General features: G+C 47.6%; 2 protein-coding genes across 9 annotated transcripts in view; one reads left to right on the top strand and one right to left on the bottom strand.

Annotated features, from left to right (window-relative positions):
• Nucleotides 1-210: 210 nt before the first annotated feature.
• Nucleotides 211-10,907, bottom strand: MTHFR (methylenetetrahydrofolate reductase). Of its 4 annotated transcripts, none has more exons than XM_080380827.1 (12): nucleotides 10,781-10,907; nucleotides 8,302-8,553; nucleotides 6,963-7,201; nucleotides 6,548-6,658; nucleotides 6,165-6,358; nucleotides 5,435-5,685; nucleotides 4,537-4,671; nucleotides 4,050-4,230; nucleotides 3,481-3,663; nucleotides 1,935-2,036; nucleotides 1,573-1,692; nucleotides 211-1,051 (listed from the first exon to the last, which is right to left on the bottom strand). In XM_080380827.1, exons 2-12 carry the CDS (start codon nucleotides 8,541-8,543, stop codon nucleotides 854-856), a joined length of 1,956 nt encoding a protein of 651 aa, XP_080236953.1. In that variant the 5' UTR covers nucleotides 8,544-8,553; nucleotides 10,781-10,907; the 3' UTR covers nucleotides 211-853. The 4 variants fall into 4 exon arrangements, with proteins under 4 accessions (XP_080236953.1, XP_080236954.1, XP_080236955.1 ...); XM_080380828.1 differs by lacking the exon at nucleotides 10,781-10,907 and adding an exon at nucleotides 10,362-10,458; XM_080380829.1 differs by lacking the exon at nucleotides 10,781-10,907 and adding an exon at nucleotides 8,109-8,195 and having other exon boundaries at nucleotides 8,302-10,338.
• Nucleotides 10,897-25,903, top strand: part of CLCN6 (chloride voltage-gated channel 6) — a 73,426-nt gene continuing 58,419 nt past the window's right edge. For 4 of the 5 annotated variants that reach the window (XR_013927123.1, XM_080380820.1, XM_080380819.1 and 1 more), the window contains exons 1-22: nucleotides 10,897-11,074; nucleotides 11,854-11,913; nucleotides 12,901-12,966; nucleotides 13,505-13,573; nucleotides 14,277-14,343; nucleotides 14,751-14,857; nucleotides 15,097-15,223; nucleotides 15,819-15,886; nucleotides 15,995-16,053; nucleotides 16,630-16,762; nucleotides 17,644-17,757; nucleotides 18,030-18,196; nucleotides 19,109-19,235; nucleotides 19,594-19,720; nucleotides 20,087-20,240; nucleotides 20,335-20,494; nucleotides 20,640-20,746; nucleotides 21,344-21,530; nucleotides 22,156-22,313; nucleotides 23,154-23,310; nucleotides 23,982-24,089; nucleotides 24,752-24,877. Coding sequence is in view for 4 of the 5 variants with exons in the window: in XM_080380820.1 (XP_080236946.1) it covers nucleotides 10,991-11,074; nucleotides 11,854-11,913; nucleotides 12,901-12,966; nucleotides 13,505-13,573; nucleotides 14,277-14,343; nucleotides 14,751-14,857; nucleotides 15,097-15,223; nucleotides 15,819-15,886; nucleotides 15,995-16,053; nucleotides 16,630-16,762; nucleotides 17,644-17,757; nucleotides 18,030-18,196; nucleotides 19,109-19,235; nucleotides 19,594-19,720; nucleotides 20,087-20,240; nucleotides 20,335-20,494; nucleotides 20,640-20,746; nucleotides 21,344-21,530; nucleotides 22,156-22,313; nucleotides 23,154-23,310; nucleotides 23,982-24,089; nucleotides 24,752-24,877 (2,532 nt within the window). In the remaining variant the exon portion in view is untranslated. The remainder of the gene's footprint in view (nucleotides 11,075-11,853; nucleotides 11,914-12,900; nucleotides 12,967-13,504; nucleotides 13,574-14,276; nucleotides 14,344-14,750; nucleotides 14,858-15,096; nucleotides 15,224-15,818; nucleotides 15,887-15,994; nucleotides 16,054-16,629; nucleotides 16,763-17,643; nucleotides 17,758-18,029; nucleotides 18,197-19,108; nucleotides 19,236-19,593; nucleotides 19,721-20,086; nucleotides 20,241-20,334; nucleotides 20,495-20,639; nucleotides 20,747-21,343; nucleotides 21,531-22,155; nucleotides 22,314-23,153; nucleotides 23,311-23,981; nucleotides 24,090-24,751; nucleotides 24,878-25,903) is intronic. The other variant, XM_080380822.1, reaches the window with a different exon arrangement.

The following is a 25,903-nucleotide window of genomic DNA, read 5'->3' as shown; positions in this document are numbered from 1 at the left end:
TTTTGGTAAATTCTAGGATTTAAGCTTTCTATATTCCATCATGGAGCTCTGTCCATGCTTTACTAAGGGCATGTGTTGAAAGTGAAGACAGGATTGCTCCATAAACAATTAGTTTTCTTAAAAATCTTCCCTTATGCCAGGCTGATTAGTTTGCAGACAACATGAGTCTTTGCTACTTACAAGAGTATGGCCTAGTACAAGAGACACCTGTATATTTTAATGTATTTAATCTAAGAAATAGTGTGATTCCTATATGAAATTAACATTTCTATTAAAAAGAAAAAAGGAAGTACAATAACAGGAGAAAAGTTAGGGAGAAGACTTATACCTTCTTTTGGAGTGAGTGCAAAAGAGCCTGATAGGATCAGTTATGAAGAAATAAATCTTAGGAGTGCAATGTAAAAGAAACTTGAGCTTCCTTTCAGGGCTGGTAATTCCTAAAATAGTCTCTTTGCATAGGCACTGCTGACAGGAGTGTTTCTGCCTCCAAGGCAGCATTTCTGGCACAAGAAAGTTACCAGAATCCCACCGAGTTACCACATTGATGCATGGGAGTTTTTCTGTTACTGTAATCAACATAGCCATGATTAGCACCTCTTCATCCTACAGAGCTGGCCTTTTCAAGCTCGATCTAGAGCCTCAGCTCAGAGGTTCAAGTAGACTATTGTTCAGTGAGAAAGGGTCAGGGCATCTCTGTGTGTGGGACAGAAGAGCATGTAGTGTGGGTAGATCAAAGAGCTAGCCTGGTCACTGGGTTTAGGAGTGTGTGGTCTACTATCAGCACAGGAGCTGCTTTTTCTCTCCCTGCAGTCACTGGACGGAAGGATGGAGTAAGAGATTAGAGGAGGAATCTTCACTCCTGAGTCGGAGAGTTCAGCAGCTCAAAAGTATCATCCACAACCTGCCAGAGGCAGTTCTCGAGTGGGAAGTCATTGTCCACCAGGTTGACCAAGTAGTAGTTGTCGTGGATGTACTGGATGATCATGCGAGAGGGTGACTCCTCTTCATAGAGCTTGGCCCACTGCTCGATCCACAGTGCAAAGGCCTCATCCTACCAAGGAAAACAAAAACCCAAACATGCTGGCAGTGGTGTAATGCACATATAACAGCTGCATTTTCATATGACTTCATTTAGGACAACCACTGTCATGCATGCCTGGCCAGCCTGTGGCTTATTCCTTATCAGTAAAAATTTCAAGACGTGAGCAAGGAGCCTCACACTTTCCAGTCAGTGGGAAGTGCCCGGGGCTGGACTTAGACACGTTTGCAGTAAAATGGCTCAACACTGCCCCTGTGTGTGGAAGAAGGGAGGAAGAGCCGCTGCCCAGAGCTCTGGGGCCAGCACAGTGACAGTAGTAGCTCCCAAGCATCCTCTTACTGGGCACGTGGCGCCTGTGAAGGGCCGAAGCAAAGTTCTCCTTACACCGAGGGAGCAGAAGGAGCAATCTCTGGACTTCTGCAAGCTAGTATCACAACAGTACTCAATTATGAGAAGAGTCACAGACTAAAACCAAACCGGACCAAGCTTTCAGGGCAGTACAGTAATGTATCTGGCAGGAGGGCAGGACTCACCTTCCAGGAGAGGAAGCTTACGGGATCCACTACAGTGGGCTGGATGATCTCTCTGCCTGGGAAGATGCCCCAGGTGACAGCATTGGGTTGCAGATCTGGAGCATTAGTGATATTTTGTCCCTGCCAACGGAAAGAAAACCTTTCTGAAGCAACCACTGGAAGAGGGATTAAGTGAGTTGGAATAAGTGTGTTTACCCTCTCCTTGTTAAGGTCAGACAGCTGCTGCACATCACAGCTGACTTGCTTCATTTTCCCTTCATTAGCCCTCATGTCCCACTTTGATCATAGTCATATCTGAATCTTTGATATTTACCTCTCTCCTAAGGTGGTGAAAGGAAAGTGTCCTGTAAACAACAGCCTACCTTGACATTGACAATGTGATAGTTCACTCGCAACTCATACTTCTTCAGCACTTTCAGCAGTGCCATGACGATCTCACTGGAGGTGAAGAACTCTAGGTATGCCTACAAGGAGATGGGGAAGGGGAGAAGATTAAGAGCCTTAACTCATGGCAGGGCTGGGACAAATACAGGCAACCAAGAGGACAGTGGCAGAATCTGGGCTGTTTGGAAACCAGGCAGCGTAAGACTTGTATGTCCATTCCCAGAAACATGTACTACAGAGGAGAGTTGAGCAAAGGGCAGAGCAAATTAGTAAGAGAGCTGGGATGGGGGGGAAACAGAAATAAAAAGATGGGGTGAGCAGAGGTAATGGCCTAGGAGCAGTCAGCTCAGGACAGCTACAAGCTTCCTGTTTTGCACCCACATGAGCAGGCTGGAATAAGCTCCAGCATTAACCACAGTGGCTGTGCCTGGGAAGCAGTCTGTGCCAGACAGAGTGGAGTGCTTGGAAGAAGCCTGAGCTTGGCCTCTGTTGTACATGGCACCCTATGAACAGCAGTGTCCTGCCAAGGCAGCTCAGTCTGGCCAGAGCAGAAGCTGGGGGTCTCAGCTGGGCTCTCCCAAGCACCCTACCATTCCCTGTCCTCATCTTTTGTTCCCAATTCTCCCTGTGTACATACACAACCCAGTTCTGCACTTGCTCCATCTACTGCTGCTCTGTGCTTGGCTGCTCCCAACAACTGCTTCCCCTCCCCCCATTTCCTGGCTATTGTGTGAGATGATGGATTTCCCTTCACCTCGGGGGAATTTTTTCCTTTGAAAACATAACTGCATTTGCCATCTGCTGGTCTCACGGCTTTATCGGTTTGGATCCCTTTTGAACAAGGCTGCTTTGTTTCCTAGTATGAGCCACTTGCCTGGCATTTACCTTGATGGGAGATTCCCATCACAGACATTAGTGGCAAGGCTCTAGGGTCTGAAAATGCATGACAGCAGGAGGCAAACTGGCAGGTAAGACTGCTTGCAGGCCCAAGAGGGAACCTGGCAGTGCTCTGAACAGCACAGCAGGAGTGCTGTGGGGTGGGGGCAAATGGTGGAGAACTCTGCCTTACAGGACAGACAGGGGAATTTTTAAATGCCCAGTTATTACCATGAGAAGCTGGATGGTAGAGATGCTACCTCATCGATTCCCATTTTTATGAAAAACCTGGGTGCTTCCTACATCACTGAACGGGATCAGATGCTCTAGAAAGAAATGACCAATAATGCCCTGCTCTAGAAAGAAATGACCAATAATTACTTGCTGAGAGCAAAAAAAACACCACCCAAAAACTCTCTAGATCTTCAGTATATGTTTTCAGGTGGGGGAAAACAGCTATGAAGTCAGCCATAGAGATGACATAGTCTGTTTAAGACACCGAAGGAGCTTTGCCTCATCTCAGCAAGAAGGCATTAAGATAAGGAGCAGGCAGAAGGATTATCCGGGTGAAAGCCTAGGACTTCCCAACCTAACAGAGACCCAACTCAGGTGTAACTCTTTGCTGCCTAGCCCAGAGTAGTGCAGTACCTTTTGGAAAACATAACCCCCGCTGGGCCCCCAGCCTACAATGGGGTCTGTGGATGGTTTGCCATTGATGTTCGGCTGAGAGTTGATGGTCAGAATTCCTCTTCTATTAACCTTCTCCAGCTGCTCCTTCAGAAGGTTGGTTTCAGTAGCAAGAGGGTCATCGTTCCAAGGCATACACGTAACCTACAGTGAGAAGAGATGGCTTAAAATTGTTGTAACAACCCTTTCGCTGCCATCTGGATGCTGAAGGAACTCAGAGGTGCTCTAATGGTCTCAAACACATCTGCTTCAGGAGAGAATTCCCAGGTTTGGTTCAAGGGGCAGGATATCCTCAACTCATAGACTGCTGAATTCTATAGGTACTGGTCCTGTCATACTGTAGCAGCTTTCCTTTTATGTTGAGCCCTAGCTCTGGGTGCTGGATTCCCTTCAGCCACTATCTCAGCAAGGCCCTCTGGATAGGGAAGTGCCAGTTCTTGTTCAGAAGAACAATGTGGTACCAGGAGCAAAAGGAAATATGCGCTATTGTCTGTGTCACACTGACCACCCCTTCCTGGGACACCACTCACCTTGTGCCCGTTCTTGTTGGGTTCTCCAGTGATGTAACATGTGAAGACCTCAAAGACACTTTCCTCACCAGTCAGCTCTTCTCCCCACATCTTCAGGAGCTCCTCCCGGGGAGACTTGCTCTTCAGGTAGAAGAGGTAATAGTCCTTCAGTTCCCCAAAGGCTGGAGAGGAAGAGTTACCCCTGTAAGGGGAGCAGACACAAAATTAACAGGCCACTGATGAAGTAAGCTGATTTAGTGATGCAGGGAGATAGCCACCCAGGAAAAGAAGTAGCCAACAAAATCCACCTAGAGACCAAAAGCCTCAACACCTTGGTGCCATTCTCCTTACCACGCAAATCCAAGCAACTGGGGACCATTTTGTTACAAAGCCACCTGTTCTGTCAAGCCCAAAGTGTGCCCAGGACACCCACAAATGACAGACCAGCTGTGGAGCAGGCTTTCTTACCACACCTCTACCTCACTGCCGTTGCAGGCTGACAGCTTACCATCGGCCATTGGGGAAATCATCCCATTCTTGAGTTCGATAGATGTAACTCTTTGGCCTAGAGGCCCAGAAGATTGGTCGAACATCTTCAACTCTTCTCTTGGGGTGAGCGCTGACTGCCCAGGGCAGAGGTCGCCTGCATTGGAGGAGCAGACATTAACACAGGTCCTCTGCTGACTTTCCACTAGGGGCTGGAAGCCCTTCCCCTGGAGAACTTTGCCTCTGGGACAGCAAGCAACAGCAGCTGAGAAGAGTTCTATTTGTCAAAAAGTGGGACAGAAAGCTTTTCTTTCTTTATGGAAAATCTTTTCCCACTCAGTTCCCTCACAGGATGCTCAGTAGGTGTCTATTAAATGTTTAAGTTCAGGACTAACACCTGAAATTGGATGAGGTAAGGGAAAAGCACTGCATGAAGTTTATTTTTAAGAAGAAAAAACCAGGTATCTATCTTCCTCCACTTCCTCTTGTCTATGCTAAAGCCTGTGGAGTTGGAGGAAAGTCCACGTTCCCTTTATGAGCTTCAGAGAACATCAGAAGTCTACAGCAGGAGCTTACATAGCACCTAGCTTGTAAGAGGGATTGTGACAGACCTCAAAAAACATGTTTCTTCCAAGTGGCAGCTCTAAAGAGTCTAGGTTTTTAAAGTTCCAGAACAGGCTACTTTAAAGGTATTTAACTAAAATTCCTCCTTCAGCTGTCCCTTCTATTCCTCCCAGCTTTTGTCTGAGACCTGCAGGATGGGTGAAATTCTAAGTGCAGAAAGATGCTAAAAAAAAACCACCAAAAAAAAAAAAAGCAGCAGAGAAGTGCCAAGCCATCCACTGCTTGAGCCTTCAGTAGATGAGATGGATGGATGCATGTGAAAGAGGAACTAACAGAAGCCAGCATAATCTGCTCACCTAGGGTCCTCCTTCCATATGCCCAGGCGCTTAAGGACATCGGTAGTAGCCACTTCCCGATTGAGTGTGTAAAAATGGAGCCCATGCACCGTGCCACTATCCAATAGCTCCCGGCACATGGACACTGCCAGCTCCACCCCATAGTTCCGGATAGCCGCATCATTGTCCTTGATGGGTTCAATCACATCTTTGATTTCCTGAGGCACTTCCAGCTTGGATAGCTTCACCAGCTGGCGCAGGGAGTGGTAACCCTGGATGAGGATGCAGGGGATTTTCATTTTTCCAAGGCCCTTTTCTAACATCCCAGCAACACAGGTACTTGATCTCAATTTTGTGGCAGGAGATTTAGAATTGGGGCTCCTGGATTCTACTCCTAAACCCCATCTCTGGTATGGTAAGGCAGTCCTGGTCATGTCATTTTAGGTGGTTTCTTCCCACTTCTTTGCCTGAGCCTAGCATGCTGACAGTGATGAGTAAATACCTTAGGACTGGTAGACCATTATCCTTTATATCTTTTTTTGCTATATGGGCAGAGAAAACTTTTAAAGCTTGTTATTACATGCCTAAGAGTTTAATTCCGCAAACCACCTACAGATTTACCACATTTAGCACTTTCACTTCCCAGAAATTTCATGGAGGATATTTACAGACCTCTCTCAGCCCCTGACCCACAAACACCTAACATCCTGGATCCTCATTCCCTCCCCAAGCCAGAATTACTGGATTTCACCTGTATGGGGAAGATGCCAGGAATAATGGGGCAGGTGATGCCAATGGCTTGACAGTCCTTCATGAACTTGAGAAAAGTTTCTGATCTGAAGAAAAGCTGCGTAATGATGAAGTCTGCTCCTGCAAGGACTTTCTCCTTTAGGTGCCTCAGGTCTGCCTCATAGCTCTCTGCTTCAGGATGACCCTTGGGGTAGCCTTTGCAGGGGAAGGGAGGGGGGGGGGAAAAAAAAAAAAAAAAAAAAAAAGGTGAAACCCTAGTAGGCAGAACAACACATCAGACATAAGAAAGTAGCCAATCTGATTGTACTGTCACTTGCTGCCCAGGTCCAGAGAGGGACTGCTGAGCTGATTTCCCTATTTCAGACTGCAATTAAAGACACTTACCTGCCACACAGATGTCAAAGTAATCATCAAATTCATTGCGAATGTGCTTGACCAGGTCAACAGCATAGTTGAAACCATCTACTTCTTCCTCCCATTCCTCACCTATAGGATCTGAAAAGAGAACAAACCAACTGTTTGCTGGACTTGTGATCTACTATCCTATGCTGAAAACCTCCTGCTATCAAAAGGAAGACAAAGATGAAACCCCAAAGTTTGCCGTTTTACCCATGGACTGCTTTTGTCTATGCTTGAGTTGGAAGGACTGCAAACAAAGGGATCAGGTGAAATGCAGTCTTGACATTTAACTCCTGCACCAGAAGGAACCTCTAAATCTTATTTATTAATTTTTACTCTGGAATTGAACGCAACAGCAGTACAACCTCAGCCCTACGCATCACAGGACAAAAGGATTCACCTCCACGCAGTGCCATGATGTTCTTCAACCCGAGCCGCTTGGCCTTCTGCAGATGCCCTGTGATGTCATCCTTGGTCTGATTGCAGCATGTCATGTGCAGGATAGTCTCCAGGCCACAGTAGTTGACTGCAGTGTTTGCAATAATCATGGAGGAAGTTTCCTTGTCAGATCCGGGGTCCCCTGCGGGGTGCCAAGTCACATCAATGAAGAGGGGACCACCTGCTCCCATGCGGTCAAACCTGTGGAAGTTAGAGCTGTGTCAGCCTACCAGGTAGCCAGCTCCCCTCTCCTTGCCTGGGATATCTTGATCACTGCTGGAATGCCAGCAACAGGCAAAGAGAGCTTGCATGACAGCAGCAGGAGAGACCAAGAAAAGTGTCAAACTAGGAGTTCAGGAGGTGGCAAACGTAAATAAGGAAAGTCATCCTTTAAGGCTGTATGAGGAAAAGCTTACAATCTCTTTGAAGAGGCAACTTAAATGTTCTCTGTAGAATAAACTTCCTCTCCCAGCATGCTGTCTTCTGACAGCAGCGCAAATGCCATTCCTTTTGAGATGGGAGAATATGCTGCAACTCCCGTTCCCAGGTTTAAGTCCAGAGGCCACAACTATGAAAAGATGGACTAGATCTCTGTTGTGCCCCCAGGCATGCTTAACAGAAGAGACAAAGGCTCCCCCTAACCTGTCTCTCTCCTGCTCTGGGTTGGAAACAAGCTCTTCTGTTTAAAGTAAACCTGGCACTGGTATACAGCAGTTACAGAAAGAGTTATAAAACACTCTCTTCTCCAGGTGAGTACATGGTGGCTCCTGGGGCTCCAGGATAACCTTTAGCTCTGCTGAGAACTATGACCTTTCATTTAGCATGTAGATGGGGACACCTACCTCAGAGGCTAATTGTGGCCTTTCAGTAGCAGAAAGGCACAAACCATAGTGGCTGTATGATTCTGAAAGCAAGTGGGAGTCTCTGTTCCAGAGACATTGGCACACTGTCCAACAAGTAATATTTTCTAGTCTTAATAGGTACTTTTCTGCTCTATTGTCCTCCAGCACTCTGTTCAGCCCCAGAGCATGACAGTGGGGTTGCTCCATTTTCACCGGCATGGGAGAGAGGAAAGTCTGGCCTCCTCAGTAACCCCACGACACTTAACTCTTCAGGGCCTCCAGGGACGACAAGTTACTTGGTGTCCATTACCTTCCTCAGCAGGAAAGCACAGCCCCATTACCTGCTTCGTCACCTGGAAGGGGAGACAGAGCATGGGACAAAGCCTGCCTCATTAGCTATTTCCCAGCCCTCCACCAAAGACATCTCAACTCTCCCCTCTCCCACCCTGCAGCCCTCACCTGGAAATGAGATTGACAGCAGCATTGGCTGTGCGTGGAGGGAAGAACTCCAAGGAGAACCACTTGTCTCCAGCATCCTGCCGTCGACGCATCTTCTCCCGCAGTCGCTCATGACGGTCAGCATCGAGGACAGGGGTGGAGCAGCGCGAACTGTCCTTGGAGCTCTCGCTTCCGCTACTGCTGCCACCATCAGACTTGGAGCTGGAACCGGCAGTGCAGGTATGCTGGGTCTCATTGACCATGGTGAGCTCTCTGGAGGAGGGGAACAGGAACATAGTGGGTATGAAGCAGGACACAGATCTCAGCAAGGAGCAGTTACTGCTGGGGTGAGCAGCAGATGAAGTAGGCTTAAGCTAAGACCCAACATTAACCATCATTAAGGAGTCACCCTTTTGCCAGCCCTGACTATAAGCTGTAGTGGAGGACCCGGTGAAAACACAGTAAAAGAAAGCGTGTTTAGATAGTGCTGAAAGAAATAACATAGCAGATGGCTTCATGCCACTTTGATGCAGCTCTTCTGTGCCTGCTGAGTCAAATTTGGCTCTCAAAAGAGTCAACATCACTTTTGTCCTCACTACAACCTAGCAAGCAATGACACCCATGTGCATCAGGTGCACATGTTTTTTTGTTTGCCCTTTGTTCTTGTGCCCTTGGGCTGGACATGCCAGCAGATTTTTATTTTTTTTTCCTATAGCAGCTGCTTCTTCGACTGTGTCCATCTTCAGGGTTTCCGTTCTGTTTGTTCCCAAAAGGCAGTGCTTCTTTATAGTGTAGATAGGAAAGCAAGTGTTAATGGGGCAGGTACGCAAGGATGCACAAACTATTCCCAGGTCAGGAAAAAAAGCGACCTTCTGGTCAGGCTATCCCCACAAATACAGCCCTTTGTTTTGTCTTTGCTGGCATCAGCCAGTTGTATTTCCAAACATCAGCCCTCTTCCACAAGACATATCTCCACAGACAACTGTCCCCTGCGCCAATACCACTGCACAAACTGTCCCCTGCACCAATACCACTGCACACACTCAGCTTTTTCCTTGACCAGATATACCGTTCCTGGTCCTTTCCTCACCAAATGTGGCTGCTTGGAAACAAGGTCAGAGGAGACCATCTGCTTCTTCCTGCCTTGCAACATGATCAGGTGTGCTTCCTTGGCTTCACAGAAAGTAAAAAACCACTGCAAATCAGTGGTGTAGAGGACAGATACCCAACTCCACTTAGCTCCCAAAAGCATGTCACCTTATGCCTGTAAGATGACGTAGCGATTACAGATAATTAGAGAAGAGCTACCATAAAACTTGGAACTACGTTATTTGCTTACATACCTGCCAAAACCTAAAATTGTCACAGGGAAGCAGCATGTTGTCTGAGCATTACATAACATTGGAGTCTGTTTTAGAGGAAATGGTTGTGCAAGCTAGTGTGCACTTTGTTCTTATCATAAGCTCTGTGGGTTTAGGTCATCCAAGAAGACTTTGCACTCCTCTTCTACTGTTTACACTGAGTTGCCAATCAAGCAAAAACTCTTTAGGAGAAAGTCTACTTTTACCGCCTGGGGACCTCTCCAGCTGGCAGGAGGCTATGAGAAAGGAATGCAGTCCTTTGCTGCCAAGAGGAAGTTTCAAATCTCTTGTGTTACCAACACAGCAGGCCATGTTAAGAATCAGCAGCACAGACCTATTGACAAGTGAAGCAAAAGCAGCTGGGTGCACAGTAGCAGCCCTGACCAAGCTCTCTGGAAGGACTTTCCCTGATATCCACGTGGCACTAATCTTGGAGAATTATCCCAAAGCTCAAGATAGTGGTGCAAAATTACGTGTAGTCAGCTCCCAGTGCCTCGTTTCTAGCAAGTGTGCCACACCACACTGGCAAATCAGAGGACCTCTGTTGTTGCACTTGAAATGTAACACCCATCACAAAGGAAGGGCTCAGTCTCTATAGTACAGGATGAGACCTGCTCCTGAGGAAAGGTCCTTATCGTACTGGCAATCAAGAACCACAAAGACAGGCAAAGATCCCACTTAAATTCTGTCTAAAGGCAGCATTCGGAGCTGTTCCCCTACCGTCAGATACACCAGATTTGCTGGCAGAAGGTTGTCATTACTGCAAAAAGAAAAAAAGATTTTCTAAACACCAAAACCAGCTGCAAAGTAAGGCAAAAAGCCGTGCGCTGCTGGTACCGCGGCCAGGCCCGCACCGCCCGCGCCCGGGGCCTGGCTGCCGGGGGCCGCCGTGCCAGCCGGGGGGGCCGCGGCCGGGCAGGGGGGCCGGCACCCCGCGGGCAGCCGGGAAGGGGCGCGGGCAGCGCCCGGGGGTACCTGCCGCCGCGGGGGTCCCTGTCCCTCGCGGCCAGGCAGGGATCAAGCTACAGCCCGATCGCTCTTTCGCCTCGGCTGAACCCGCTGGCGGCAGCGCGGCCCGGGGCAGCCGGGCGGGGGGTGCGGGGGCGGCGGTCGGGCCCCCCTCCCGGGGCCCCGCTCACCTGCTAGCGGGGCACAGCGCAGCACGGCGCGGGTGGCCCCATCCCGCGGCGCTTTAAGGGCGGCCGGGCGGGGCGAGTGACGCGCGGCTGCCGCTCGCCCCTCTCCCACGCGGCGCCGTGACCTCAGCTCGCGGTGGGGCGGGGCCAGACGGCGGGTCACGCGCGGCGGCGGCGGGCGGGGCCGGGAAGGGGCGGCGGCGGCGGCGGAAGATGGCGGGGTGCGGGTCCGGAGTGTGCTGCTGCTGCTGCCCGCGCTGCTGCGGCGAGCGGGAGAGCCGCACCCCCGAGGAGCTGGTACGGCCGCGGCCCCGCGCGCCCCCGGCCGCCCCCGGCTTCGTGTCCGCCCGCGGCGCCCCGGCGCAGGCCCTTGGCCCGGCCCCGCCGCCGCCGCGCCGGCTGTGGGGAGCGCCCGAGGGCGGGCGGCTCGGGGGTGTTGAGCGTTGCTATGGCGCTGGGCCCGGTGCCTCCGCCCCTGGTGTCGGCGCCTTGCGGAGCGGTACCTCACGCGGCGCCTCCCGGCCCGGCTCCTCAGGCGGCGCGCGGCCCCGCGGCTCAGCCCCTTCCCGCCCTTTCGGCCCGCGCTGCCCCGGTGCCTCAGCCGGCGTTTGCCCGGGCTCGGCCTCTATCCCTGCCCCGGCGACCGGCGCCGCAGCCTGCCCTGCTGCTGCCCTCTCGGTGCAGCGGGCCCTTCCAGCGGGGTGGCTCTGGCAGAGGCTCCCCAGCCGCCGGCACAGGGCAGCACGATCTGTGCAGGGTTTTGTCCGGTGCTTCCCTGTAGCCTGTTGCTGTGAAGGAAGCTGGCACGTAGGTTTAGTACTCCGCTGTGTGATCTTGTGGGAGGCTCCCATACAGAAGTAGTGTGGTAGTGTGGTGCGTTCTTGCTGAGGAGCAAGCTTTAAGGTAACACCCTATACAGTTACCCCAAAGTGGCGGTCTGGCAATCCACGCTGGCTTTATCTGCAACAGTGGCATAGGCCTTCCCTGATTTTGGCTTGGCTGCCTACGGTTATGAGGTGTTCATGTACGGGCATTCATTCCCCTGCTGATTTTCCTTCCCCACGTTTGTTTTGCAGACCATCCTAGGAGAAACTCATGAAGAGGAGGATGAGATCCTTCCACGCAAAGACTATGAGGTGAGAAATGAGCTGATAGGAGCTTGAGATATTAATGTGAAAGGAACCGCAGGCAGGTTTTGATCTGCTTGAGTTTGTAATGGGGCAGAATGCATCACTACTTAGATTGCGTTGGCATCAGCAAAAATACCTGGAGTTGCTGTGCTTGCAAAGAACTGCTCCTCAGTGTTATACATTTCTGGGTTAAAGCCCTGTGAGTAGAGCTTGAACATCCACAGCTCAAGCCTAGTGGTCTTGTTTCCCCCATGACTGTAGAAAGCATCTGTAGCTACTTGGTCACCGTTGCCTTACTGCGATATCTGTTGTCATGTTGCAGCAGATCAATCCCGTCTGTCGGGTCCTGCTTCTTACAGGACATGTTTGCTTTTTGCATGTCCGTATGGTGGCCCTGAGCTGTTTAGAGCAGTTGCTGTCAGCGTGGATGTCACTAGCCTAGCCTGTTCCTGTTTGGCTTGAAAAGGTGAAGTTGATCTAGGTAGAAGCCCGTTGCATGTTGTAAGTACAACTGGGCAACTCTATATTGCTTTTAGCTCCCTGCTGTGATAAGCTTAATAATTGATGCTATTCATCTGGAGGGGAATTCCTGTCTAGTGTTCCTGTTGTAGTGAGAGGTTAGATATAAAGATCTGACATTATCCCCTGCGCTGTCAAACTGGGGGTGCTTAAGTAAAGTCTAAATCTGTACAATGTGACTTCTTTAATTTAAAGTTGTATTAATCAGTTGTATTCCTGCTTAGTTCCCTGTCTGTTTCAGCTTGGGCAGTGAAATTGTTCTGTTCTTTCACTTCCTGATTGGCAGGATCTAGCTCTGCTGGAAATATTTAAATTAAGTTGTTTGCAAGAGTTCTTTCTCCTACTGTTGTTTGCAAAACCTACTGTGGGGGTAGTAGTGACTTCTGTAACCTTTAACAATGTTTTCTATTCATAGTTTTTTGCATAGTCTGTTGCAGCTGATTCTCTCAAATTGACCTTTTGGCATTCTTTCAGAGCTTGGATTATGATCGCTGTATCAATGACCCATACCTGGAAGTTTTGGAGAGCATGGACAACAAGGTAGGACCTTGTTCTTTCTTGTTCATTAGCTTCAGAGTTAAACCAGTGGAAACTGCCTAGAGAAGTTGTGGATGCTCCATCACTGGAAGTATACAAGGCCAGGTTGGATGGAGCTTTGAGCAACCTGGCCTAGTGTCCTTGCCCATGGGAGGGGGTTGGGCTAGATGACCTTTAAATGTCCCTTCCAACCCAAACCATTCTATGATTCTAAGTATGCTCCACTGCAGAAAGTTTTGTGGGTTTTTTCTTCTTTATGAAAGAAATTCTACTTGATTTCTCTATGAAAAGAATAAAAATACATGTGGGGATTATAGCTCCCAGCATCTGTTCTGATCCTCGGGTTTAAAGTGAGTAAAATGTTCAGGACTTTCAGTTCTCTATTGTCAGTTTGCTGTTGTCACCATCTTCTGTTGATTTATCACTCTAGCTATACTAGAACTGTGGAGTCCAAGATTGGCCTTTTTCTGATCTCCATTTCTATGTTACTTTGACTTGGCTGGTTTTTGTTTTTTTGTTTTTTTTTAATCTTCTTCCTAAGCAGAAAGCCCAGAGATATGAAGCAGTGAAGTGGGTGTTGGTTTTTGCTATTGGAGTCTGCACAGGACTGGTAAGGATCTTGCTGTTTGGGGGTTGAGGAAAATTCAGGAGACTAAGCAGGAATGATTTAGAAGTCAGTGGCTGAGGAGTAAAGAATAAGAAACATTCCCTTTCATGAATTGGAGAGCTTAGTAGCTGGAGTTGTGTTTTGGGAATTATAGCACAGTTTTGCTAGATTATTTTCCAGGAAGCCTTTTTTTCTTTTAGAACTTGCTGTGCTTTCTTTGCAAAGTATTTTGGCAAGTCCTTTAACTCTGCTTACAGTAAAACTTGTCCAAAGTGAGCACTTAATAAAAAAGGATGCCAATTTACAGTTGAACTGTATTTTTTTTTTATGTTTGGCAGTACGAGTGTCACAGAACGTGCTTTCATGAGTGTTTGAAAATTAGCTCTGCTGACTGTATGCATGCCTCAGTTGAACACCAGCTTTCTTCTGTACCCTGAAGTATGTTGTGGGTGTTAAAAATGCTGCTAGATTAGTACTCTTGAAATGCATCTCTTCAGGAATAATTCCAGGATGGATCTGTCCCAGTCAGAGTGAGGGAGGCTGCAAATCTCAGCTTCCAAAGTTACTCTGCTCAGAACAATACTTCTTTTTCCGCCTTCATCCTGTCCTCCCGTGCATGCATACTTCTGGTAGGACTTACTAGAGGGTGGCCCTTGTTACCTGTATGTAGTAATTTCTGATGACAAATCTGTCTTCTTTTTCATAGGTGGGCCTCTTTGTGGATTTCTTCGTACGGCTCTTTACCCAGCTCAAGTTCCGAGTGGTACAAAGCTGTATCTTTCACCTAGTGTATGGGTTCCTGTTAGACTCAGTGACCTTTTCCATTCTGTTTCCATGTTTTGCTCAGAACAGCTGACTCTCAAACTTCTGCTATCAGTCATGTTGATGATTAATCAAGTTTTCATCTTGCCTATGTCATTCAGCCCTTGAAACCAAGAAATATGTCCAGTATCATGAACATAGGCAAAGGCTGATCCCTGAAGGAATGAGCGGTTTCCCTTCCTTGTAGCTCAGTCTTGAGCTCTGAAAAGGAAGCCGGGCTTCCTGGTGGGTTGTGTCAGCTGCCCTGGCTGGATTAGGAAGAGCAGGCTTGGCTTGTGATGCCAGTGGGACCACCAGACAGTACCAAATTATTGTGTGTCAGTGGGGGGAACATTGTTTTCCTTGACTGTCCCCGCAGCGGTGGAAGAATGCACTGAGAAGGGCTGTCTTGCGTTGTCCTTGCTGGAGCTGCTGGGGTTCAACCTGACCTTTGTTTTTCTTGCCAGTCTTCTGGTCCTGATCCAAGTAAGATTGACGTCCACTGCAGCTCCTTACGCAGCCTCCCTTTCCTCTCACACAGGTCCTGGGTATGAAATATCCTTCTTGCTAGAAGCACTTTCTGCCCTGAGACACTGAACTAGCCTCACAGTGCTGATTGATTTAGCTAAGCAGGGTCTTTTGGTCCCTTGCTGTATTCTCTGATGAGATATTGTTGGTCAGCTATGAAATCGAGGCAGCACAACATCAGTGTTTCTCTTCTGCAGCCTGTGGCAGCTGGATCAGGAATTCCTGAAATTAAGTGCTACCTCAATGGGGTAAAAGTTCCAGGAGTTGTGCGTCTCCGGACAGTGGTGTGCAAAGCTATGGGAGTGCTCTTCAGTGTGGCAGGAGGTAAGAAGGGCTGTGTTGTATTGATCTTGTTGGGGTAAGGGTTCACCAAAGGTGGAAAAATTCTGTCCCTGCTTGTACATAGGGCACAAATGGCTTCTCCTGTCTTTCCAGTGAAATTACTTTGGACTGGAGCAGAATCATGAGCCCTGAATGCATATATAGAGTAGAAAATAGACAGAGGATCAGGACTATTGGGGGAACTGGTACTTTTCTGGGTGGGCTAGTCAGAAGTGGTGCTGTGGCTCAGTCCAAGAGGGAGACCTGAGAATTCTGCAGAACACATTGTCTAGAGCAGCCTGAAGGAGGCTATGTTCCAGGCATCAGGGCAGAGTATCTTGGAGAGCTCAGAGTCCTTGTAACAGCTGCCTTTGAGTGGTTCCACCCACGTGAGGTCAGTGCAAGTTTGAGGGGTGAGGGGGCAGGAGGCAGGAGCCGGCACTGTCCTTCACTTTGAGGGGGGAGGGGCTGCAGGCCTGCAGGCTTGGCACAGGGGACTGTGCCATGGCATGGGAGTGGTGAGCTGATCTCTTCTGGCATTGTCACCAAGGGAGGGTGGCCCAGGGAGTGTGTTGCCTCATCAGTCTTATTTTTCCAGGTCTTTTTGTCGGGAAGGAGGGTCCAATGATTCACAGTGGTGCTGTTGTGGGTGCGGGTTTGCCACAGGTTAGTGCTGGCCTGGGTTGTTGGCCTGGTCACACCACTGCTTTGTAAGGGTACTGTGAGGACAGAGTTTCCATCTCCTATGTTTCTAAATCTTTACTTTGTTTGTAGTTCCAGAGCATCTCTTTGAGGAAGATCCAATTTAACTTTCCCTATTTCCGCAGTGACAGGTACTGTACCCAGGATGTGGAGGAGGGGAGAGGAGGATGAGTGAGCAGACTTCCTTGGGAGTGGGGTGGCGGGCTGGGATGAATCAGTCAGTTGTCTTTTCAGTCTTTCTCTAGTGTCCTGCCGTTTTGTTCTGCAGCAAGGCAACACTAGGACTTGACTCTTTCATGCTGCTCTGCTCTGGTCTCCATGTTCATTAATGTTCTCATGTACTACTCAGCAAATCTCTACCCATATAAAACCTTTAATCTGAATGGTTGAATGGTTTCACTGTTGAGAACAAGCTCAGTTACTCACCCTTTATGACCAAGATACAGTACAGAGGAGGCTGGTTCACCTGGATGTGAACAAAATCTTGCCCTTCCTTCTCAGTAATTCTTTCAAGTGATGTGGGAGTCCCACATTGTAGGATGGTTCTTTGTATACTGGGCAGTTGTGCAATGCCAGAGTTTTGCTCTGTGTTGGGCTCTACAGAAAGAGCATGATGCTGCAATGACTTGCTGAATAGATGGTGTTGCCTGATGGTGTCTCCAGAGCTCCACTTCACTAAACTGAGATTGTTTTCCTTTTTGTTTCAGGGATAAAAGGGATTTTGTGTCTGCTGGAGCTGCTGCAGGGGTTGCGGCTGCCTTTGGAGCCCCAATTGGGGGCACTCTTTTCAGCCTGGAAGAAGGTTCCTCTTTCTGGAACCAGGGACTTACATGGAAAGTGGTGAGTGATGACTGGCTTTTTCTGTGTGGCCCTTCCTTGAGCTGGGAGGGTTTGTCCATGAGGGCATTCAGATTATCCTGTCTCCTGAGCTCTCCTGGCAGGAGAGAGATTGCCTGCTCTATCAGCACTCCAGAATTACTACAAATGAAGAGCAGAGATGAGTCCAGTACTGTCTGGAACTATGGGACGGCTCCGTAGGCAGTAGATTTAGCATGTCTGGGAGAAAGGGCTTCTGTGCCTGGGCTCTATGCAATCCCATCCTTTTGGAGCAGAGTAGGCAGATGGTGCATTTCTTTCTGCTTTTCTCTGCCTTGGGGAGCTGTATTGCAGCAATGCCCTGTGCCTTCAGGTTGGCAGTTTCCCTGCCTGTAGTGCCTACTTTCATGAAGTGTATTAAACATGTGTTGGATTTCATGACACTTTTGGCATTTCTTATGCCAAACATCCTGTTGATGGGATTCAGTTAGTCTGTTCTTTCTCAGCAGCAGCAAAAGAAGCCAGGGGACTGGCCAACATAGCAACTTGCTCAGAGCCAATGAAGACCTCAATTCCAAAACAAGCTGTGTTAGTGCCTTGTAATTGATTTGCAACTGCAAATTAACATATTTGCAAAAGAAAAAAAAAAAAGCTTTTACTGCAAGAATTACTAGGTGAAATTCCTAACTTCTTGTGCAGGAAACCAAATCAGATGATTCTAGTAGTCTATTGTAGCTCTGTGCTCTTTTGCAGCAGAGAACGGGTGTTAAACCACAGTGGATTATTTTGCTAAAGCCGAGAAGGCTTTTAGGTTCTCTTCCCCAGGCATAAGTTTTAAGGAAGTGAACTATGCCAATTTTAATTTTGGGAGTCTTTACTTCCTATTTTATTTTTTACTTCTTCAGCTTTTCTGTTCCATGGCTGCCACCTTCACCCTGAATTTCTTCCGCTCTGGAATTCAGTTTGGAAGTTGGGGGTCTTTCCAGCTCCCTGGGCTGCTGAACTTTGGGGAGTTTAAGGTAAGGTTTAGTGCTGTTATTTCCCACACCCCAGCCTCCAGTCTCTTGTCAGTTCAGTGTTTCTTTCTGGTTTTTTTTCTGATACATGCTTGTATTTCATTGAAGGGCAGTTGGTATTTAGCTGCAATACATTGATAGCCTAAGACAGAATTCTTCCCCTTTGGTCATAGCAGCTAAAAGTTTCCTGATGCGGAGACAGATGCATTGGTAGAAATTGCAGCAACTACTGTAATGATTTTTAAAATTTTTTTTTTATGCTTTTCTGCATGTAGTGCTCTGAGTCTGATAAGAAATGCCACCTCTGGACGGCTGTGGACTTGGGCTTCTTCATTCTGATGGGGATTGTAGGAGGCCTTCTTGGAGCCACCTTCAACTGCCTGAACAAGAGACTTGCGAAGTACCGCATGCGGAACGTGCATCCCAAGCCAAAGCTGGTCAGGTATTTGTGCCTCTTGAATTTGTGCAGGCATCTCTTGATCTGTGTTCAGTGTCCCAAAGCAAAAGCATCAGTCCAGAAGACCCAGTGAGTGGGACTGGAGGAAATCTTAGACCTATTCTTTTTGAAATCACAAAATGAAGCCTCCATAGAACTAGAACTTGAAAGTGAACACCAGAAACCAAACGTTACAGCCCCTGTGCATTTTTGTAATTGCTGTGGTGGTACAGAGAGAGCTGCAAACCCCCTTGCAAGGGCTACGAAGGGAGCTTTTTATCATAAAGGCTATAGCTGAACAAACCAGGGCTTTGTCTTCATCCGGTGGTTTTATTTTTTTACAAAACAGATGTGGAAGGAATAGCTGATCCCACTTTTTTTTTTTATTATTTTCTTGGTTAATTAAATCCACAACTGAACTAATATCTGTGCTATTTAGAGAGAGAATTGCCGTATAATTCTGGAAAACAGCTGTTTGTTTGCTCTAGACAATTCCTAAATAAGAAGCCCAGGTTTAAAAAAACACGTGTGTTTCAGCAATTAGAAAAGAGATTATGAGAGACTATACATCAACTTGTCCAGTCCTGTCTAGCCTTTTACCTTGTAAGGATCTACAGAACATCGTTTCCATGTGAACAGCCTCATTACCAGACCCTTCCCTGTGGCTTTTTATACGTGACTGCTATGTGTTCTCTGGGCAGAAATAGCCTTTTTGGGGCAGGCAATTAACAAGGGGAGTTAACGCAATCCCTGGCAACCAAATCGTAATTCAGCTTGACTTGCAGAGTCCCCCCTGCTTCTGATGTTAAACTGTGGTGACTGCTGCTGCTTGCAGCCTTACCAGTCATGTGCAAAGCTGGGACTGGGTTACAGGGCTGAGTGTGGCTTCAGTGTGTGGTTTCTATTGTGTACTTGCAGAGTCTTGGAGAGCCTGCTGGTGTCATTGACTACCACGGTCGTGGTCTTTGTAGCCTCCATGGTTCTGGGGGAATGCCGGCAGATGTCTTCCACCAGTCAGAATGGCAATGACACTCTGAGCCTGCAGGTGAGGGATCTTGCATGAAGATTATATGTCCCCATCATATTGTTCATCCTTCAGAGAAGCACAGGCATGTATGAGCTTTTGACAGCATGCAGTACATAACAAAATTTCAGTGAAAGCCTGGAGACAGTTGCAAGAACTTAGAGTAACAGTGAAAGCTATCCTTTGTGCTTTCGGATTTTGGCAAGGCAGCTCAGACTGTGAATCAGGGAGCCCGTTGATGGGCAGGCCCCAGCTCTGCTTTTGGTGTTTGGTCTGAACTTCCCAAAGTGTGGGCTGACAGCCCTATGCAGAAGGTTAGTCCCACTGCACTAATGTAGGAGAGTGGATTTTAACTGTTTGTGTCTGTGTCCTGTGTTAGGGTGTGTCAGAGGATGTGAATTCAAGCATCAAAACTTTTTTCTGCCCAAATGAAACCTACAATGACATGGCCACACTCTTCTTCAACCCGCAGGAGTCGGCTATCCTGCAGCTCTTCCACCAGGATGGTGAGTAGCTAGGAGGCAGTACCCTATTCCATGCTTAGGTTTCAGAGCTTCATCTTGCTTGAAACAGCCTTGTCATAAGAACCACAGGGCTAAGAGCATCTCCAGGCCTTCATGGCTCTGGGGCACTGCTGTTACAACAGGTGAAAGCTTCCTCCATGGAAAGAAAGGCCTACTTTTCCTCTCCTTTTTTTTTTTTTTCTCTTTTTTTTTCCCCACTTATTCATTGTCTTCATATATGTTTGGACTGGGAGACAAATAGCTGTTGTGAGATGAGTCTGCTGCAGGCTGAGGGGTGGATGGTGCAAGACTACTGTCTTTGTCCGACAGGCCTGTGCCCCTTTAGTCATGATTCTTCTTGTGTTGCAGGTACTTTCAGCCCAGTCACACTGTCCTTGTTCTTCCTTCTCTATTTCTTACTCTCCTGCTGGACATACGGGATCTCTGTGCCCAGTGGTCTTTTTGTGCCATCTCTGCTTTGTGGGGCTGCCTTCGGACGCCTGGTCGCCAACCTCCTCAAAAGGTGCATTGAGTGTGCGTATGCATGCGAGAGATGTGCTGCAGATGCATACTGAGCTCAGGTTATTCCAGTCTTTGGGATCTGTGTTTTGCCCTAGCTACATTGGCCTGGATCACATCTACTCGGGAACATTTGCGCTGATTGGGGCAGCAGCATTCCTGGGAGGAGTGGTTCGCATGACAATTAGCCTGACTGTCATCCTAATTGAATCCACCAACGAGATCACCTATGGGCTCCCAATAATGATCACCCTTATGGTGAGTGCAGGGTCTTAGCTCTGGCTTCTTGCAGACTGCTTGGACATGTGCTGGCCCTGAATCTCTGTTCTTTCCAGGACTGTGATAAGCCAGGGATTCTTGCACTTGGAGCAACAACTCAGTAGACCTTCCATTTGCTCTGCAGGTAGCCAAATGGACAGGAGACTTTTTCAACAAAGGCATCTATGACATCCATGTGAATTTGCGAGGAGTGCCTCTTCTGGAGTGGGAAACAGAGGTGGAAATGGATAAGTAAGTCTGCTCCCCTTGGCAGGGCTGTGGCTTAGAGTTTGTGGTAGGGTTCTTAGAATGTTGTAATGCAGGGGGATGATACTTCATCTCCAATGAACCTGGGTGCTCTGAGAGGAGCAGCTGTGAGGAGGACTGCTGTGAGAAGATTTAGGAGTTGTGCATCAGGCCTGTGGCAGGAAAGAGGTGCTGGAGCCCTTTCTGAGGAGGGGTGGATGGGTAGAGATCTGAGGAACAGATTTGTGAGGTTCAGCTGTGAAAGTGTTCCACTGGACTTGGCTTCTTGCAGAATTTTGTCTTCTTCCAACCTGTCATCTTACCAGGTTTAAACACCTTCTGTGTTGGAAACTTTTTCCTTGCTTATAGTGCATCATTGGATGTAATGCTATGTTAAAAAAAAAATAAAAAACAAGTCAATTGTGCCAGCACCACTAATGACACAGTGAAGGTGAGCACACAGGTTCAAGGAGCTGGCAGAACTAAACTGCAGCAGAGTCCTTCAGGATCTCATTTTGGGGCTGGTGTGTTTCCTTGTTTGTCTGTCACCACCCTTCTGTCACATGTGATGCACGCAGCAGTCTTGGATTTTTGTTTCCTTAGACTACGAGCCAGTGACATCATGGAACCCAACTTGACGTATGTCTACCCACACACCAGGATCCAGTCCCTTGTTAGCATCCTGCGCACAACTGTCCATCATGCCTTCCCTGTAGTGACTGAGAACCGGGGCAATGAGAGGGAGTTCATGAAGGGAAATCAACTGATAAGTAACAACATCAAATTCAAGGTAAAAAGTTGATAAGTTGAAGAGTAGAGAGCTCTGTTTTGCAGGTGGAAGGCCCTTTCTTTTGTTGTCTTGTTTTTTGTCAGTGCAGAATTCAGGTCAGAGGTAAGCACCTACTGCAATACAAAATTTTCAGGGACTCAATTTCATTCCATTCTCTGGGTCATGGTAAAGGCAGAGGAGTGGGCTGCATTCCTAGAGGCAAAAGTTAAGAGGGCTAAGTAACCTGTTTAGGATAGACACGGAGAAAAAAGTTCAATTTTGGCACTGAAATACTGAAACCATCATTGACATCAGTAGTAAGGGCCTAAACACTCCTGCATTGTAGGAGGGCTAGTGGGGCAGATGCTTTAGTCTCTTGGGAAAATTAAAATTTAAAGTCAGAATGAATAATGAACATGCCTGTGGCGTACTCATTCTAGCAAAAAAGGGTGCTTGAGTTCCTAAACACCAGGCTCTGTTTCCAAGGAGAATACAGTCCTATTGCTATACTTACAAGTGCTGAAACAGCACTGACTAAGGAACATCTTACCTGGTGACATAAAGTTATGATCAAGTAGTTCATAGTCACTCTTGGATAGCTGTTGACCTGCTTAGTGAGTATCTGAGAATTGTTTGTTGTATCCAGAAATCCAGCATCCTCACCCGAGCTGGAGAGCAGCGTAAGCGTAGTCAGTCTATGAAATCCTACCCATCAAGTGAATTGCGTAACATGTGTGACGAGCACATAGCAACGGAGGAGCCACCAGAAAAGGAGGATCTGCTGCAACAGATGCTAGAGAGAAGGTGAGATCCTGGTAGGCACAAATGTAGGGCAACAGGGTGTTTCCATATGTTGAGATGTGTTGTGGTGCTTCATACAGTCCCAGTCATTCCGTATGTCAGAGGAAACAGTGCTAGAATCCGTGTTTTAGAAGAAGTGGCTTGTTGGGTCTCATGAGCCAGTGCCGGGGCTCCCACCTGTGACTGAGTCCTAGGCTAATGCCTTGATGGTGTCCAACCTGTTAACTTACATTTCCTTCAAACACTTGTCCAGGAATATTTCCTGGAGCAGATGGAATACCTGGGAAAATGTCTTGTCTGTAGAAACTGATGCCGCCCTCTTGTCTGCAGAAACCTGAGGGCTCTGCAAAGCTCACCTCTCCTAAGAGAGGAGCTAATGGCCTGGTGCCATAATAGTGATACCAGCTTTCTGGTAACTGGGCTGAGTCACCAGGCTTGTGTTGTAGTTGCTTCCAAGCAGAAGCCCAGCCTAGTGAGTCAGTTTCTAACCTAGTGACATTGAAAGTAGAGTCCTGGCCCTGATGTTTTGCCAGATGCTTCAGCTTTTACTAGAATCTGAACAAGTCGGCACTGAAAACTGCTTTAGTAGCAAGTGATTTGAAATTGAATTAGGAGACTGTCTCCATTCTGCTGCTGTTGTTATACTGCACCCATGGTAATGGCTCTCAACCCACCACTCTGCTATTTTGTTTGTTGGAGAAAAGACTTGCTTGCCTCTAGCCAGAGTCCCTGAAATATTCAGGAGGTTGCAAAGAACTGAAATCACTGTTATTTTGGAGGCAGGGGTATGTATCTCTCCTTAAGTTCATGCAACTTATAACATGTACTGTTAAACTGTTACAGATATACTCCCTACCCCAACCTGTACCCTGACCAGTCTCCCAGTGAAGAGTGGACCATGGAGGAACGCTTCAGACCTTTGACCTTCCATGGCTTGATCTTGCGCTCACAGCTGGTCACCCTCCTTGTCAGGGGTGTTTGTTACTCCGAGAGCCAGTCAGTGAGTCTTCCTAATCAGGAATTGTAGCAGAGACATCCCTAGGTTGGGAAAAATATTATGGGCTGACAAAAAGAATTTACCTGTTTTTACACTTTTTAAGGGATGCATCTGTGTTTTACAAGCTGTAGATGGGTAGTGTGAATTCTCCCTTGCAGCTCTAGAATAAAGGGAATTTAATTTGTGTTTATCCCCAGGAAAAGAGGACAGCTACCATTTAAAACACAAACAAACAGACCTGTTTGTTGCATAAAGTTGCAATCCTGTCTGGAGAATGGAGGGCAGATATTAAATACAAACAGAGCAACAGCAGTGTATACCGTGTGTTTTTACTGCTGCAAACCAAGGTCTTGCCAGAAGTGTCACCTGTATTGCTGAGATCAGTGTGAGCATTTGTTTGAGGCCCATCTTCCACAAGGCTGTAATGTTGCTGCCCTCCAGTGATGCGTGTAGATCTGTCAGTCAGGAGAGCAGATCCGTTGCTGTGTCAACTAAAGGCCTGTGTAGGTTTGGGCCTGCACCACTGCATTCTGAGAGCACTGTTAGGAGTGCGCCTCTACAGAAGTGCTGTCTGTGGGCGTGGGGTGAGGTCTGGGTAAGCAAGTGCTGCTTGCAGCCCATATACTAGCTGGGACAGCAATATATCAGTTCAGCGGGATTTGTTTTAATTGCAGAGTGCAAGTCAGCCTCGTCTATCCCATGCAGAGATGTCAGAGGATTACCCCCGCTATCCAGATATTCATGACCTGGACCTGACATTGCTGAACCCTCGCATGATAGTGGTAAGAAATGCACTGCAGTTTGACAGTGTTTCCTGGTACATGTTGAGGACTGTCCCAAGCCTTTATAGAAGGCTGAGGACATGTTTAAGCCCACTCTTGGGTGCAGTGACGAACAACATCCTGTGCTTCTCAGGCATTCAGTCAGCCTTGCCTGCATGTGGAAATCAAGCCTCATAGGGGTAACATCACACACAGGTGCTTTATGTTGATTCATACATTGCCTGTCTAGTTTAACTTCCTTCTAGATTAAGACTCCTGCCCGAGTGAGATTGAACAGGCAAATTGCTGATACCTGTTTGGAGCTCTGTGTGCTGGCAGCTCAGTCAGTGGCAGGCCTGTCATCATCTTTGTGACAGGAAGGTTGCTGTGAAGGCCAAAGTTCTAATATCAATTCTTATTTTCATGGACCTGCATTTATCCTGCTCAGAGGCTTTTTGCAGCATTGGGCTCTTAAGATCATGGGTTACAGTGTTCAAACAAGCCGTGACAAATTCATGTTCTTGTAGAGAATTTCATCTTTGTGGAGAAATAGAAGATGCCCACAGTCCAGTACCCTGTCCAGAGATCAGTGCATTGGAGGACTTAGAGGAATTGCTTGTTTGTGATTCCCAGAGATAGTGAAAATTCCTCTTGTAAGTAATATAATTGTTTGTCTTTCATAGGATGTCACTCCATACATGAACCCATCGCCCTTTGCTGTCTCTCCAAATACTCATGTGTCACAAGTCTTCAACCTGTTCAGGACAATGGGACTCAGACATTTGCCGGTTGTGAATGCAGTTGGAGAGGTGAGTCTTTATCTCCATTTTGTCTTGGCTGAGCAAGGAAGCCACTGTGGGTTTTTTGCAATGTTTTCCACCTTTGGGAGAATTAAGATTCTAACATCAAACAGAAATGCTTTAAAGAGATCAGAATGTGATCTTCTCAAGGCCCTGAAGCATTGTTGATTACTGTGACTTTTGTTACCATCTTTTGTGTACAAGCCTGCTTCCTGCTTTCCCTAGAAGTCTCTCTCCTGTCTCGGGCTGGCAGCATGTAAAAGCTCTTACTGTCTTGTACCTGTTGAGAGGCCTTGAGCTCATCAGAGGCCACTAATTGGGCTTCCTCTTTGACAGCTTTATTCAAGGACAGGAGCAGAATTTCCTGTGTGTTGAGGCAGGAGGTTTTTCTGCTGGAAGGGAACTTGCATTCTGTTCCTACTCATAGGAGCAGCAAAAGAAAGGAGTCTTTGAATGATCTGCGCTTGAATCACTGTGCTTGTGTCTTTGCCATCTACAATGCTCAGGAATACCCAGTAGGTGTCAGTAACTTCCTAAAAACATAAAGAGAAACTGTTTCCCTTGAGTGAACTGGTTTGTATGAGACAGCAGTGCTTTTTCTGCCTCTTGGGGTTTCTAATAGCTGCTCTGCAGAGCCTGTGCATTGAAAACAAGAGATGTTGACTCGTTCCATGTTTAGTACAGGATGCTCTTCTAGTACTAGAGAGCAGCCTAGTTCTAAACTTTTTCAATGTGTAAAATCACTGAGGTGTTTCATCAGCTGAAGCATGTGGCTTTGACTGTTTCCCCAACAGGCTGGGAGAGGGTCCCTTTTGTGAATTGCCAGCTAGTGATGGTCAGCATGCAGTCACCACTTAGCTAGACTCGGCCATTTCTCTGTTTTGGTCTTTAGAGCTTCCTAGAATGTATCTAATACGAGCTCTCTGCAGTTATGTCATGTGGGATACCAGAAATGTCTCTTAATGAAGCAATAAGAGACAGCTTTGCTATAGCCAATTGTAGTTTTCACTTTCCAGAGGATTTAGATACATCTGT

This window comes from Falco punctatus, assembly GCF_963210335.1.
Source record: "Falco punctatus genome assembly, chromosome: 3".
In the NCBI taxonomy this organism is placed as follows: domain Eukaryota; kingdom Metazoa; phylum Chordata; class Aves; order Falconiformes; family Falconidae; genus Falco; species Falco punctatus.
Note: the sequence above shows the minus strand (reverse complement) of the source record. Positions and strands in the feature narration are given on the sequence as shown.